Source organism: Artemia franciscana, chromosome 15, assembly GCF_032884065.1.
Source record: "Artemia franciscana chromosome 15, ASM3288406v1, whole genome shotgun sequence".
Classification (NCBI taxonomy): Eukaryota; Metazoa; Arthropoda; class Branchiopoda; order Anostraca; family Artemiidae; genus Artemia; species Artemia franciscana.
The window spans coordinates 39,550,858-39,568,309 of NC_088877.1; the positions used below are offsets into that span (position 1 = coordinate 39,550,858).

General features: G+C 35.9%; 1 protein-coding gene across 1 annotated transcript in view; it reads right to left on the minus strand.

The window, feature by feature from the left end:
• The window catches only part of LOC136036454 (pre-mRNA-processing factor 6-like), a 91,123-nt gene that overhangs the window by 36,797 nt on the left and 36,874 nt on the right, over nt 1–17,452 (minus strand). Inside the window, exons 9-12 of the mRNA XM_065718693.1 lie at nt 12,101–12,243; nt 7,829–8,007; nt 4,822–5,037; nt 1,916–2,079 (exon numbers count right to left, since the gene is read on the minus strand). Of these exons, the coding sequence (XP_065574765.1) occupies nt 1,916–2,079; nt 4,822–5,037; nt 7,829–8,007; nt 12,101–12,243 (702 nt within the window). The remainder of the gene's footprint in view (nt 1–1,915; nt 2,080–4,821; nt 5,038–7,828; nt 8,008–12,100; nt 12,244–17,452) is intronic.

The window sequence follows — 17,452 nt, forward strand, 5'->3', positions numbered from 1 at the left end:
AACATCAAATTTCATTTAGATCCCATCAACCGTTCGTAAGTTAAAAATAATTCATTTTTTCTATTTTTTCCGAATTAACCAACCCCCCACTCCCCCCAGATGGTCAAATCGAGAATTCGATTTGTAGAAATATTCGAGAATATTTCTAATTTAATCTGGTCCGGTCCCTGATACGCCTGCAAAATTTCATTGTCCTAGCTTACCTGAAAGTGCCAAAAGTAGCAAAACCAGGACAGACCGACAGAATTCGCGATCGCTATATGTCACTTGGTTAATACCAAGTGCCATAAAGTATACAATATTCGGAGAAAAAATATTTAAGGAGTAGTTTAAAAGATAGTCAGTATAAACGGTCATAGTAACTTCATTGCTCATTTTTTTTTCTAGTGATTTCGACTATTATTCATAAAGTCAACGATGAAAAATAAATCACACTAATTGTTTAAATTTTATGGCACCTATCGCCAAGCTGGGAATATCCTTCCCACGTATTGTTTTTATATCACCTTCTTTGTAAGCGAAGATATATATTTTGGGAATGTTTTAATCAAGGTCAGTTAATCAGTCAGTCAGATTGAAATCAAAATTAACTATTTATTTAAAATTCTACTTCAACGTCTCCCTTTTACTAATTTGTTTGCTCATTTTCTGGTTATCAATATTTATTTTAGAAAAATAATATACCCTGTTCAGCCTTCCTTGTCTCTACAATCGCATCTCCTGAACATAGAAAAGTATGCTCGGCCACAAGTACCTATATAGTACAAAGAACGAAATGGTACAAAGGTGGTACAAAGGGAAAAGAAAAAATACCTGGATAGCAAAGGGAAAAGAAAAAGTATCTGGATGGTACAAAGAAAAAATGTTACAAAGACGGTACAAAGGGAAAAGATTGACAAATGATTGATATCGTATTACAACTTATAAGACGAACTGAAAAGCAGGGAAACGCACTTTGATGTAACGGTAATTGTCATAACATGTCATAAAAGTGTCACAATTGTCATAAAATATGACAAAAAAAGCTGAGTTACTCAGAATTAGCTTTTGATGAAGTTGTTTTTGAAATACTGAACAGTATCACAAGAATCAAACTAGTGGGCTTAGAGTAAGTTTATAAGACTGATACAAACTGAATGGTCTCACTGTTGTGTTTGTGCGTTTGCGCTTATAGAACAAAATTCCTTAGACAAGTAGCCCACGGAGTTGTACAAATAAACAGACAACACGGACTGAACAGCAGGTTGGTGTCGGTGGTGAAGATCGTCATAATTATCATATGTCATAATAAAATATATCATAATCGTCATAAAATGTCACAAAACTGTCATAAAACGCGTTATAAAAGCCAGAGTTACTCAGAATTACCTTTTGATTAAATTGCTTTTGAAATATTGAATAGTATCCTCGAGAATCAGACTAGTGGGGTTGGTATAAATTTATGAGACAGATAAAAAAGTCAAAAGTCTCACTGTTGTGTTGAACAAGTTGGCCCTAAACACTTACGTTTGCGCTTATGCAGCAAAACTCCTTAGACAAGAAACCCACGAAGATGTATAGACAAATATACAAGACAGACTGAAAAGCAGGTTTGTGTCGGTAGTGAAGATCGTCATAATTGTCATAATAAAATACATCATAATTGTCATAAAACCGTAACAATTGTCATAACACGCTGAATTACACAAAATTAGCTTATGATGAATTTGTTATTGAATTGCTACACAATTTCCCAAGAGACAAAGTGGTTTATTTGGTATAAGTTAATGAGGCTGATACAAACCCAATGGTTTCGCTATTGTGTTTTATAAGTAAAAAATACGGTTGTACATATGCAGCGAAATCCCGTAGAAAAGTAAACCAAGGACTTGTACAGATAAGCAGATACTAAAGAATAAAAAGTGGGGAAACAGACCTTGGTGTCGGTGCTGAAGATCGAGCTTTAGCCAATAGCCTCCTTGCTCTTTCATATTCTGAGTTTTCTGATTCCAACTTCACAGCAGCCAACCAGATTTCTTCAGAATTCGGGTTTGCTTGAAAAGCAAGAGACAATATGCTTCTTGCCGCCGGAACGTCTCCCTAAGGAAAACGGTTGTTATATAATCAGAAAATAATTTCAGATTAGACAAACTTCAAAAGATAAATGTCATATATCTCACTAACAAATGCCAATACACTGAGAAAAATTTAACAAGGCATTAATAGACAATTTAAATAATCGTTAGGTCTATCAAGAACAGAGTTGAAACCCACTACACATTATGAGATTCTAAAACGGTAATTTGATCCCTTGCAAGTAATAATTATTTTGTAGCGTATAATTTTTGTTCTTGTACTAGAGCTTATATACCATAACTAACAGACTGTAATCCAATCTTTACTAGACTAAAACAAGAGCTAAGAGCTCATATGGCACTTGTGACGAGGCAAGAAGAGCTAAGAGCCAAGATATCATACGGTATGAGCTCTAGCAAAATTGAATGAATCAATAGATTGATTTAAAGGAAAATATGAGGCCTAATGCCGGTCAGGATTTAAAATAAGAGCTCTGAGTCACGATGTCCTTCTAAATATCAAAATTCATTAAGATCCGATCACCCACTCGAATGTTATAAATACCTATTTTTTTCTAATTTTTCCTCTCCTTTTAGCCCCCCAGATGGTCGAATCTGGGAAAACGACTTTATCACGTCAATTTGTGCAGCTCCCTGACACACCTACCAATTTTCATCGTCCTAGCACGTCCAGAAGAACCAAACTCGCCAAATCACTGAACCCCTCCCCCCAACTCCCCCAAAGAGAGCGAATCCATTACGGTTCCGTCAATCACGTATCAAGGACATTTGCTTATTCTATCTACCAAGCTTCATCCCGATTCCTACACTCCAAGTATTTTCAAAGATTTCCCCCTCCAACTCCCCCCAGTGTCAAAAGATCTGGTCGGGATTTGAAATAAGAGCTCTGAGACATGAATCTCTTCTAAATATCAAATTTCACTAAGATCCGATCACCTATTCGTAAGATAAAAATATCCTAATTTTCACGTCTTCCAAGAATTCCGGTTTCCCCCTCCAACTACCCCTAATGTCACAGGATCTGGTCGGAATTTAAAATTAGAGCTTTAAAGCGCAAGATCCTTCTTAATATCAAATTTCATTAAGATCTGGTCACCCTTTCGTAAGTTCAAAATACCTCAATTTTCAAAATTACCCCCTCCCCCAACTCCACCAAAGAGAGCAGATCCGGTCCGGTTATGTCAGTCACGTGTCTTAGACAGGTTTTTATTCTTCCCATCTAGTTTCATCCTGATCTCACCTCTTTAAGTATTTTCTAAGATTTCCGGTTCCCCCCAACTGCCCCCCCCCCAATCACACTGGATCCGGTTGAGATTTAAAATAAGAGATCTGAGTCACGACTTACTTCTAAATATGAAGTTTCATGAAGATCCGATCACTCTTTCGTAAGTTAAAAATACGTCATTTTTCCTAATTTTTCAGAATTAACCCCCCCCCCCCCAATAGAGCGGATCCTTTCCAATTATATAAATCACGTATCTAAGAGTTCTGCTTATTTTTCCCACCAAGTTTCATCCCGATCCCTCCAATCTAAGCGTTTTCCATGATTTTAGGTTCCCCCACCCCAAACTCCCCCCAATGTCACCAGATCCAGCCAGGACTTAAATAAGAGCTTTGAAACACGATATCCTTCTAAATATCAAATTTCATTGAGATCCGATCACCCGTTCGTAAGTTAAAAATACCTCATTTTTTCTAATTTTTCAGAATTTACCGGTAAATGTCAATCATGTATCTAGGACTTATGCTTATTTTTCCCACCAAATTCATCCCGATCCCTCCACTCTTAAGTGTTTTCCAAGATTTTAGGTTTCCCCCTCCCAACTCCCCCAATGTCACCAGATCCGGTCGGGATTTAAAATAACAGCTCTGAGACACGATATCCTTCAAAAAATTAAATTTCATTAAGATCTGATCAACCATTCGTAAGTTAAAAATACTTCAATTTTTCTATTTTTTCCGAATTAACGGGCCCCCCACTCCCCCCCAGATGGTCAAATTGGTAAAACGATTATTTCTAATTTAATCTGGTCCGGTCCCTGATACGCCTGCCAAATTTCATCGTCCTATCTTACCTGGAAGTGCCTAAAGTAGCAAATACGGGACCGACAGACCGACAGAATTTGCGATTGCTATATGTCACTTGGTTAATACCAAGTGCCATAAAAAAGAAAAAAGACTCCCCCATCCCATGTGAAAAAGGGGTTTTTCTTGTAGCACAAGAGGATGTACTGTAATTCTCCTAAATGGGGTTTTCGGCTAGGATGATCCCAATGGTACAGGTGTCACTTCAATCCCACACCATTTTTGTGGAGTTTCTGGCTATTTTTCGATATTTCCAAAGACTTAAAATTCACAGTAAACTATTGCAATTAGAATTATTTAAAACAATAGCTACAATTCCTAAATCAGCTTCAATTTCTTTTTTTGTTGTTTTTCAATTTCCGATTGTTATAGGTTGTGGTCCGCTCTTTAATGGGTAGATTTATTACAAGTGACTAGTACAAGTGATACATAGTTTAAAGTACGAATTTTTTTAGTATTCAGGGGGGGGGGGTGAAAACCTCCGGTGAACGGTTTCCAATGGTGCACTTTTCTATCAAGCCAAGAAGAGTTCTTGTATCAGTACAATAACAAAAGTAAAAACAACTGTTTTACAACCCAGATGACAGAGACGAGATTACTAATAACAGTTTCAGCTACAGCCCGCCCCCTCATACAATTGTGTATTATAAAAGAAACTCACTGCCATCCATTTAGACTTGGCGCCCATAAGCCAAAGAACCTCTTCTTTTGGACAGAACTGAACAGCCTTTCGAAGAAGGGCATCTAGCGACTCCTGAGTTCCATGATCTTTTTCAAAGTAAGCAGCCCTCAGCCATATCGCTTTCTTGTTCGGGAAGATAGACAGGGCATGTGCATAAACGGCTCTGGCACATTCGAAAGCACCGTCATTCGTACACTGAAAAAAAATACACATACTAGAAGACGATTTCAATGAGAGAAGAATTCAAAAAAATTCTAAAATAGAATAAACATTGTGTTCAAATTATTTAACTTGTAATTCACTAAAATATTATAAGCTGACCCCTTTAAGCCTCAGGCCATGAGTCCTATGCCACCACAGCCAAAGACCACCACACTCCTTACACTGCCACCCAAATCATATTAAGGGATGATTGTTAAGACTGGCTGAATTAGAAATGATAAAATATAAAATAAAATATTAACACAAAAATAATTGTAGAAGGATTTTAACACTAAAAACATTTTAAATCCCATTTTGTTTTATTGGGTTGATCTCACAACAAGTGCAGATTGAGTCAAGAAGAGTCTCCTTGGTCCAGTGAATAAAGAAAAAAAAAAAAAAAAAAGAAAAAAAAGTCTTTTCTCTTATTTGGTTAAAACTTGCAAGCCATTTGAAAAGGAATAAGAAGATGTCAATGAAGGCAGAAAATATTAAAAAAAAAAAAAAAAATTGGTTGCATCGATTCGCAACACCCATGGTAGGCCCACTTTTTGTGTCTCTGATCTATTTGCAACATACTGGGCATACAGATTGCAAACATAAGACTTAAGAAAATAATTTTTTTTGAACAGATTAAATTGTATCGACTTTTGACGCTCCAAAACGCGTCAAAACTATTTTTTTTTACTAACATAGCCACCAAATAAAGGTACTTTAAGTTATCTCCAAGATTCTTTTCTTTCTGTTGAGACAAAGACCTGCCACGCGAGAGACAAAGATATATTTCTCAATTAGCGTAGTTTTTTTGTCAAGCATCGACTACAGAAAAGAAGAAAATTACGATAATAATCAAAATTACCGAAAAGAAAAAATATATCTTAAAAAACTGCAATTTGACTTTCCATTTAAATTCACTATTTTAAAAAGTCAGTTCTTTGCCAAATCCCTACCTTTTGGTTCTACCTCATTTAAAAACATCAAAAATCAAAGCCTAAATAAACTTTTAACATAAACAATGGCAACTTTTTGAAAAAAATATCTTTAGTTTGTTGTAGCAATATACGCAAGTACAAAATGCCGAGTTTTAAATCAATCAGAGACAAAACGAATTTTGGGCCCATTTCCGGGTGTCAGGAACCGATGCAGGAACTTATTAGCGCTTAGGAACTTACAAGGGAAATTTTCAGACCGAATTCCAAAGTTAGTCTTTGAATCTCGAAAGATCAAAACATTCGAAGCCAAGTAGCTCATTTTATCTTGACTGAACAAAATGTTCGGGCAAATCAAAAACTTAAGTTTCGGGCCATTTTGGGCTTATTTATAATTGTTTCTATTTTTAACCAAAGACATATGGATATAACTTTTTAGCTCTTTGGGAAAAATGATTGCAATTTATCGGGCAAAAGAACATTTCGTAGACAAAAATGTTTTTGCCCTCTCATCCCTCCCCCAAACGTAAACTTCGAAGTTCCCTTGTAATCCACCCCTCCCCTGATGAACACTTGAAGTTTCAACCTGATCTCCAGCAGTTATTGACACATTAACAACACACTAGCCTAGAATAAATTCTGGTTCTACAGGGGCTTATATTAAAAAAAAAAAAAAAAAAAAAAAAAAAAAAAAAAAAAAAAAAAAAAAAAAAATCGGCAAACTGGAGACAAAACATTTTTAACATCTCTCTCCTTCTTTAAAACACCACTTGGAAGCAATCGACTGTGTCCCACAAGACTTCCCGTGATATTGCAGATATGCTATTTAACTGTGAAACAAAAAAAACGTAAATGATTGAAAGGATTTTTTTTTTTTACAAAAACACAAATACAAAAAAAAATGTCTTTTGATTTACAACGCAACTTGACCGTAAAGAAATTCTAAGTTCAAAAGGAGTCTATAGCGTAGAACAGAGAGATCAATCAGACAGAAAATTACCACCCCCTACCATATCCCTCAAGTCTAAATACAAGGTACACTTGGCTGACACTCCCTGGATGTCTCAATTCAATCCACAAAGCCGTTTCCGAGATATACTATTTTGATAGCCTGGTAGAAAATGGAGCCTTTTGGTTTGCCTTGCTACTTAACCATAAATAGGTTTCAAGTCCCGTAGGAAATTTTAGTGCAAAAACATTTTGGTGGATGGGACAACCACACTTTAGCCCCCCCCCCTCGTCTTCATAACACAAAATATGAAGTCCCCTCTCCCAAACACATAACATGAATCCCCCCATTAGTATTTAGAAAAATCAACTTTATCCCTCGAGCCGTCCCTGAAATACTGCAGACATCTTACTTAGCCCCAAACCCCCTTCCCCGAAAGAGAGAGAGAAAGAGAGAGAAAGAGAGAGAGAGAGAGAGAGAGAGAGAGAGAGAGAGAGAGAGAGAGAGGAGAGAGAGAGAGAGAGAGAGAGAGAGAGAGAGAGAGAGAGAGAGAGAGAGAGAGAGAGAGAGAGAGAGAGAGAAGAGAGAGAGAGAGAGAGAGAGAGAGAGAGAGCGAGAGGGGGGGGGGGGGGGAATATGGGGAGAGAGAGGAGAGAGAGAGAGAGAGAGAGAGAGAGAGAGAGAGAGAGAGAGAGAGAGAGAGAGAGAGAGAGAGAGAGAGAGAGAGAGAGAGAGAGAGAGAGAGAAAGAAATAGAAAAATCACAAAAAAAGAGCTCTAAGCGCTTAGTACTCAAAACACGAAATTCTCAATGGTCGAACCAGCTATTAGAAAAAATATGCACAAACCTCACTTAAAAATTTTAAACAAGATGTTAAAGTATTTATTAGTGAGTCAGACCCTCTTACCGATTCGGCATCTTGGAGCCAAGTTTCCATTCTATCCTCTTCTTCAACATCATACCCAATGACAGCCCGAATAATAGCCTGACAAGTGAGAACAGATTTCGCTCTTTCTGCTTCCATCGCTGCTTCTATCCACAGATTCCGATTGATTTCAACACCACTTGATTTCAAAGATTGAATTGCTGAAAAAAATTATTTTCATAACTTGAAATAATTAAAATTACAAGAATTCATTATGACAATCATCAAAAGGCTAAAGAATTAATTACGGCAACCACGAAAGGGCCTGGGGTTTTATATTGGTAACCACCAAAGGGCTTAAGTATTTATTATGGCAATCATTAAAGGTCTCAAGACTTCATTGCAGCAATTACAATAGGACGAGTAAGTTCGCAATGGCATTTACAGAAGTGCGAAAGAGTTCCTTACTGAAACTTTTTCAGGAGTTTTGTTCGGCATATCGTATCGTTCATATCGAAATATCGTATCGGCGTTCGGCATATCGTATCGTATTGAATTTTTTTGTAAATCAAATTCTATTTCTTACTTGAAAAATTTATAAGCATTCCGCTTTATGCTACAATTCTATTTATTTTAACTTATGTATTAATTGTATGAAAATTACATATTTTTTTATTAATAATAAATACAGAAAATGTTTAAAGTCTTAAGATTTTGGATAAGCCCTCAAGTCTCTGTCAACATAGGCTCCAGGATTGATTTACGGATTGCCCAAAATCAGAGCCAAAATTTCAGTGAAAAAAGAAAAGAAATTTAAATTTATTTCATTTAGTAAATCTGAAAAGTTCGGACAGAAACTTATACGAATTGGATAAGATCTATAAAAAAAAAACAACGGAAAACAACTAATTAACACAATCCCAGAAGGGCCAAGTCCGCACTTAGAAGTGAAAACAGAAAAAAAAGAACAAACAGGCCACTAAATAGAGCAGGAGGAAAAAAGAATTTGACATTAAATCATAAAACGGTTTAAAACAAGTATTGAAGAATAAACTAGCATATAAATCAACACATAATGATTAATCCTGCATTGAATATAAAGTAAAGACCATAACTTGATAAGACTGGTTAAACAACAAAACACAGAAGTAAAAAAGAAGCAGAATTTACAAATAAATTAAGAAGTTTAAAAAAACAATGAGGGGAAATGAAGGAAAAAAGTACAATATATAATAATATAGTATAATACAGATAGCCACGATGAGGGAAACTACAGATAGTTAACTAATTTTTTCAGTAACGTAATTTTTTTAGTAAACAATGGTTCTGAATTTTTTCAGTAATTTTTTCCGTAATAAAGCTTAAAAAGTTGCTTCAAATAATTCATGAAAATATTAAGACTTCTATTAGTTCTTCAATGAATAGTTTTCCACAAAGTTATTGGAAGTATTTGAGTTAGTCATTTCAACTAATTACACCTACATCATGCATGTTCAATGATACACGTGGGAGAGCTGTCTAGTCTGATATAGATAAAGCTGAGGCTTTTTCTTATATCATGATGTTCGGCAGCAAATAGGGGACAAGATAGATGCCGACTGAGAAACAGCGCAGGTTGGGCGGAATATGGATGGAGATTGTCTCTTGGGAAAATGATTCCCATAAGAGGATTTGCTACGTTTTCTGAAAAACGGAGGGCCAAAAATATTCTTCTTCACTCTCAGATTTCTAACCCAGCTTTATTTAAATGCATAAAATATGGAACTTGACTAATAAAAAATTACTAAAAAACCGTTGGAAGTAAAGAGCAAAGTTGAAACTTATGACCGAGCCACAGCATAGTCACATCTGACGAAAAAAAAGTAAATTTTTGAATGACATGGGGTTTTTCTTGAATTTAGCGTCAAACTTGTATTTCAGAAGCGTATACTAAAATTGCCAAAAAATTGGTTAGAAAAGCTTTCACCAAATTTAATTTGTTTCCAAGTGTCCTCTACTAATACCACGCCTTCTTGACTTTTGTTAGGTTTTTGTTACAGATAGAAAATTGCTGTTCCGAGCTCCCATTATTTCTAGTTTCAGAAAATCATGCCTTAAATATCGACTCTGATCGTTCAATCAAAAATATTAGGCTGGAAAGTTGAACAATATTCAACTTGAGAAATAACGAAAGGCGTAAATAATTGGCGCTGTAGTCGTGCGTAGATTTGATTTTGTCGACAAATTTGACAATAATGTGGTCTGGGCATTTAAGAGAACAAATGTTGTTGTGTCGCAGAATACGCAAGATATAGGGGTCTTAGGGCCGTCCAAACAAAAAATTTTTAGCTAACAATTTTTCCAAAAATAGTGTTTCCGCCGTCCAATTAAAAACTCTTAGCAAGCCTTGTTAGAGGATATCTTTAACAAACCGAATACTTGTTGGAGAATTTATTTCTGTTAGCTAACAATTGTGTTTCCGCCGTCAAAACAAATACCTGTTAGCTAATATTGTTAGCAAACAATTGAATGAAAACAATTGAATTGAATGAAAACAATTGAATTGAATAAAAACAATTGAATTGAATGAAAACAATTGAATTGAATGAAACCAATCGAATGAAAACAGGTATTTGAAAACAAATACCTGTTAGCTGATATTGTTAGCAAACAATTGAATGAAAACACTTGAATTGAATGAAAACAATTGAATGAAAACGGGTATTTGAAAACAAATAATTGTTAGCTAATATTGTTAGCAAACAATTGAATGAAAACAATTGAATTGAATGAAAACAATCGAATGAAAACAATTGAATTGAATGAAAACAATTGAATAAAAACAGGTATTTGAAAACAAATACCTGTTAGCTAATATTGTTAGCAAACAATTGAATGAAAACAATTGAATTGAATGAAAACAATCGAATGAAAACAATTGAATTGAATGAAAACAATTGAATGAAAACAGGTATTTGAAAACAAATACCTGTTAGCTAATATTGTTAGCAAACAATTGAATGGCGGAAAAACCCCTTATATCCGCAAAACTAGCTCAAATGAACTCACTCGTGATGTTTCCCTGTATTTGTAGAATGCTGAGAAATTAGGACTTTACTGAGAGCCAAGCTTATTTAAGCTTTTTGGAGAATCTGAATTGCATATCGGTATCATAGCTGGTGAGAGACTATCGAGAGACTTATAAATTAGCCTTTTATTTTCTGCAGATTACTTAAGGAATCTTATCTTGTAAGAATCTGTCGGCTCAGCTAAGAATCTAAGAGTGAGAACCGGAGTCAATAATTGAAAAATTTAGGAATTTTGAAATATTGTGCTAATAAATTCTATATGAGCGTAAACAGCGTTATAAAATTTAAGGATGTTATCCTATAAATGACGGGGACTGCCACCTCCATAGTCTCTGGTCTCTACTCGACAGGTTTCTTTTCTCCAAGCTTTAAGATAACGTGGTTAAGCTCAGGAGCAATAAGAAAAAGTGCAAAAAAAATGTTATCATAAACTTCGGAATTAAAAGGGTATGTTGATCAAAATTTGCTTCAGACAAATGAATTTTCAGTTCAAATGTTTTGAAAGGCAATCAGAGCTATATTTTTTATAGGATAAAATAGTTCCAGGAAAGCATTAGTTCTGATTTATCCGAATTATAAATGGCTATAGTATACCGTGCAGTATTTCTCTATGCTATTTGATATATCTGATATAGGTCTAATTTAGCTACAACGTGACCACAAGCAAAAACTCGAAAGATCCTTTTTGCCTTCGAGCTCATCAAGTCAGACAAAAATACTTCTCTCAAAGACAAAAGGAGTTTGCATTAATATTCTTCAGACTAAACAGCTTTGAGTTTGATAGCAGTCATTTAGGATATACTACCTACAAACTCTGAGATCTAACCGTGGTTGCCACTGTCAACAAAATACCACTAGACAAGACGCTCGGCATTAATATTCTTCAGACTAAACAGCTTTGAGTTTGATAGCAGTCATTTAGGATATACTACCTACAAACTCTGAGATCTAACCGTGGTTGCCACTGTCAACAAAATACCACTAGACAAGACGCTCATTAATCGCTGAACAAGCTAAATTATCCCCGTAAACACGAACCTACTATTATTGCGTCCTCGTTTAGCCTTCTTAGAAAAAGAAGTCAAATTAGTTCCCGCTTTTCAAAAAACTTTTTCACGAGAATTTTGATTTTTCATTTTCATGGAGTGCCATTTTAATGATTTTTTTTTGTTACGAAAGCGTATGCAAAGACAATAACATATAGAAAAAGTCCAACGCTTAGAATAACAATTTTTTTTTAGCTTACCTCTTTCAATAATCTTCATAACCATTTTTTCATTACCATTAGCTTCTTCAAGTTTGGCGGCAGTGATCCAAATAGAACTATCAGTAGGAATGTTCTCACGGGCTTTATTCAATACCTTTCTGGCATTTTCATACGTCTCAAGCCTGAAATAAAGATACGTTGAAACGCTGTTCAGGATATGATAAAGAAAACTACCCAATAAATATAATCAAAGCCACTTCCTCACCATCATTAACGTACTACACAAATTACAAATCGCTTATGCACCGAACAAATTAAAATTGAAAGGAAGAAGACAGACATGGCAAAATCTTGTAGAAATCTCCTAGTCCAATTTTTTAAAGTGCCGAGAGGGGGACACTGGTCCCTCTAACATTCCAACTCTCACGCCAATTACATTAGAAAGGAAGACATTTTGTTTGAATCATAATCATGCAAGGTTTTAAATCTGTATCATTACAGGACCAACTTCGGCCCTTAGCCCCGCCAGAGTTCCTCTCAGGGAAAGGTAAGCCCATGACTATTCACCCCCCCCCCCATTAAACGTTTTTAGCAGAAAGGTAGACATGAAGCATATTGTTTGAACCATAATCAAGTAAAGTTTTAAATCTGTATTACAGGACCAACTTCGGCCCTTAGCCCCGCCAGATTTCTTCTCAGGGCAAGGTAAGCCCATGGTTATTCAGCCTCCCCCACAATCAACCTTTTTAGCAGATAGGTAGACATGGCGCATGTTGTTTGAACCACACTTATGCAAGGTTTTAAATCTGTATGATTACAGGATCAAATTCGATTTTGTTTGAACCTAATAATACATGGTTTTAAATCTATATGATTACAGGACCAACTTCGGCCTTTAGCCTCGTCAGAGTGCTTATCAGGGCATGGTAAGCCCATGGCTGTTCAACCCCCCCCCCAGTCAATATTTTTAGCAAAAAGGTAGACATGTGTTTAATCCTCAATAACTTTAATAATATCCATATTAATGTATAGCTTAGATTTATGGCAATGTTTGTCTTTTCCTACCGCAATCGGGAAAGTTACGGTTTCTACAATTCTATGGTGATATATTTTTATGGCAATGATGACATATATGAAATGATGATGAAATATATCTATAATGATATATTTTTTTAGTTCCTTTTCTGCTACTTTTCTTCTTTTTCTTGGAATGCCAAGCCTCATTTTCGCTTCAATCTTTTTGGTTTCGGTCTTCTTTTGGTTTCATGACAATTTTCAATCTGCAGGTGATGATGGGTCAGGAATAAGTCTTGCTATCATCTATGTGATCCACTCGCAGATATTATTATGTCTTAGGAAATCGAAAATACTTTTGTATAGATATCTTTCGGTATTAGCTGGTAGGCTTGAGCAGCAACACGATGGTGTCAGGCTGGAGGTTCGCTTGGCTGAAGATTCTCCTAATATTGATTGCTTTCTGCTGGCTGCATTGACATTAAAAATCAGGTGGTTCAAGGATGGAGTAGAGTTGCAAAGTCTGCAATATTAATCGGCTGGTTTATGCCAAGTAAACTCCTCTTTTCCGACAACCAAAGATTTGCTTTTGATTCTATAATAAAGAATGTTATCTGCCCTTGAGGGAAATAAGGATGGAATGGGCATTTTTGTTTTTGAAGGAACTATTTTTCTGAGTATGTCTCTGAAGGCCTGGGCGTTCGAATTGGGGTTGATTGAATTATACAAGGAGCTACTAGCTAGCTGGTCTGTTATCTCATTATATTTGATGCCTTGGTGGCTGGGGATATGCTGGAACTTGACTTCAATAAGGCTATTCTGGAGACTGATTAATGAATCTCTGATTGTCCTCAGGTGTGTATCCATGGCACTCTAATGGATATTATCAGTGAACTCAAGGGCGCCTTTGGAGTCTGAGAGCAATACTACTCTTTTGGAAGACGGTGGATTTATATTGATGACCTTTAAAGCTTTTCTTATTGCCGATAGCTCTGCCGTGAAGATGGATCAGGAAGTCTGTTTTTTATATTCAGTGAGTAACTTGGGATAACAGATGCAGAGCCACATTTACTGCCTTTAATCGGATACAGGATAACCGGAATCTGGATACAGAGTGGTCAATTTCTCATGAAAAAAGTGCCTGAACTTGGATTGGCAAGTAATTTGTCCTTTGCAAGGGTATTAAATCTAGCTAAACACTTGGAGGTGACATTTGCTATACTGAGGGGACAAGAAAATGACTGAAACAGCGTGAGTCAGGTTTTCAAGATGGGACAAGCTCGTTAAATATTTTACATGACCTTGTAGATGTCAAACTATGCGAGATACCATCTTTGGCAAAAGTGGGCTTAAAAATATCATGTTCGTGACCTATAGCTGGTATCTTATTGTAATATTTCATGATCAGCGTATTCCGTCTTTCTAAAATAGAGGGCAAACCGGTTAAGTGTTTCACTTTGTTAAAGGGCTACTGAACATGAAGCCCTAGGGCAATTTTGCTAGCCATATTTCGGATTGTTTCTAATTTGGCAAGATTAGTCTTACTATATTCTCCATATGATTCAACAGCGTACACAATCTATTTCTTGGAATTAGCCCACTTTGACCCTGTCAAGCGCCTAAGGATGAACAACCTTCACATCCATGAATTTTTTTCCAGAGTGGATTTGATTTTGCCAAGTCGGTCTTGGATCCAGGAATTTAGGTCCTAAAATATATTCTATTTCCACGCGCTCGGAAAACTTTTTGAAAAGATACTACACATGAGGTTAGAATGGTTTGTGGAAATTAATAGAATTCTATCTAATTCCCAGGCCGGCTTTCGTAAGGGGCGTAGTACTGCAGATAATGTAATCCGACTTGAAGCAGCAGCAGTAAATGCCATAAATAGCGGCGTGATTCTGATAGCAGTTTTAGTTGACTTTGAATCACCTTTGGACCATGTTCGCAATAATCTCATTTGTCAAATTCTAAAAGGGATGAATTTCTCGGATTTCTGTTCAATTATCTATGTGATAGAAGCTACTAAGTTCGGGTGCAAATTAAGCTATCCAGCATTTCAGCATTGTATATTGGCTCCCACAGGGGTCCATATTCAGCCCCTTTCTTTTCTTATTAGTTTCAAGTAAGCTTCAGTTCAGCAGTGATTCAATATCCAAGCTTGAATTTGTATATGACTAAGTTCTTTGGTCATCAGGTAAAGATGTAAATATTATTGCCAGTAATATTAACTTAATATTAGAGGAATCAGCAGCCTTTTCTGCTGCATTTTCATCAGCAGCCTTTTCTGCTGCATTTTCCCTACCCATCTCCAGTCTAAGACAAATGCACTGATATTCCACAACAAAGATTCTGCCATACCCCATAAAATGTGCTTCAACAATGGTAGTAGTGAGATAGGCCTTTAGGAATTGACTAGACCTGGAGATTCACCTTGTTTTCTGACTGGAATTATAATGGCCTGTTTCCATATCCTTGGGAATATGTTTGTAGTCCATGCGTAGTTATATACATGAAGCCAGGCAGCATGAAAAATTTCCCCTGCATTTATGATCCATTGGATGCTGATTTCGTCTTCTTCTGATACTGAAGAGGAATCGAACGACCTTAAAGCCTCCTTTAGCTCGGATTTGATAAATATACATAAACATAAACATAAATGAACATACATACAAGTTCCTTCTTAAAATTTTCTTGTCATGCAACTTGCACACTCTAGGCTTTCCTCTATGTACTGTGGGAACCTCTTTTTGTGAAATGAATGGCAAAATTTAAATTCACGCTGACCACATCGATCTCATTCGAGTTTGTGAATCTCATTATTGGTGGATGCGATATATGCTTTTTCATGAGGATTGCCACTCCCCCTCCTTTTCTTCCGGTTGATCTATACTTTTATAAAGATAGAATCTAAGTATAACTACTTGCCTGAGACGGAGTAAATTTGTTTCCTGGAGGGAAACAAGTTGAATATTATGGCTATTTATGTATTCGATCAGTTCATTTGGTTTTAAACCATTTAGAGACCCAATGTTCCATTGCAAAACCCTGACACTATTTATGGCTGGTAAATATTTCCTCCATGTTTTCTTCTGAAGACAAACATACTGAGTTATCAACACTTGTCACTGAGGGAGCATTGTTTGTCGTTTTGGATGTCTCTTCCTTAAGACCAGAAGAATGATGATTTGAGAAGAAATATATATATATATATATATATATATACATATATATATATATATATATGTATATATATATGTATATATATATATATATATATATATATATATATATATATATATATATATATATATATATATATATATATATATATATATATATATATATATATATATATATATATATATATATATATATATATATATATATATATATATATATATATATATATATATATATATATATATATATATATATATATATATATATATATGGGCGAAAAATTCCTTTCAAGCCCTGCAAGGCCAATATATATATATATATATATATATATATATATATATATATATACATATATTATATTATCAAGGAGGGACACTCGTGCCTCTATAAAGAGGCGACACACGACAATGTTAAGCGATCTTCGGTTCCAGTGGTCGCAGAGGGATGGGGAGGGATGCATTTCGTAGCCCGAGCTCCAACTAAGAAACCTGCAAAATTTCATCCCCCTCCAACTTTTCCTTCATGGGGAAAATCTGGCCGAAAGTTTCGACTCGTCAACCCCAGCCCCCCTTTAACGTTGTTCGATCGGGCTGAAATTCACAAGTTAAGGTCCCCTAGGGTCCAGGAGCTTATCCGCGAAATTTCAGCTTGATCCGATAACTCCTTCCCTGTTTTCCAGAAACCACGCATAGCCACTTAAAATTCATTTACTTGTTTTTCCTAGACGCCTACAGGTCACATCCGACATCGGATCTGGGTGTACGAAGACTCATTCGATGCGGAATTCTCCGAGTAATTTTCCTGGAAAGTTTCGTAGGAAAATCTTAACCCCCCGAAAGTTTCGACCCTCCAACCCCCCCCCCCTTTTAACGTTGTCCGATCGGGCTGAAATTCACAAGTTAAGGTCCCCTACGGCCCAGGAGCTTATCCGCGAAATTTCAGCTCGATCCGATAACTCTTTCCCTGTTTTCCAGAAACCACGCATTAGCTATTAATTAACGGATTTCTCTCCATAAGAGCCCATGTTAATTTGAAATTTTTAAAATTTATTGAGAAGTTATATTTACACACATGCAAGTTAATAGCTCAGTTGGTAGAGCATGAGACTTTTAATCCTCGGGTCAAGGGTTCAAGTCCCTTACGGGCTGTTTTTTTTCACAACATAAAAAAAATTTTGATAACACCTGGACAGCT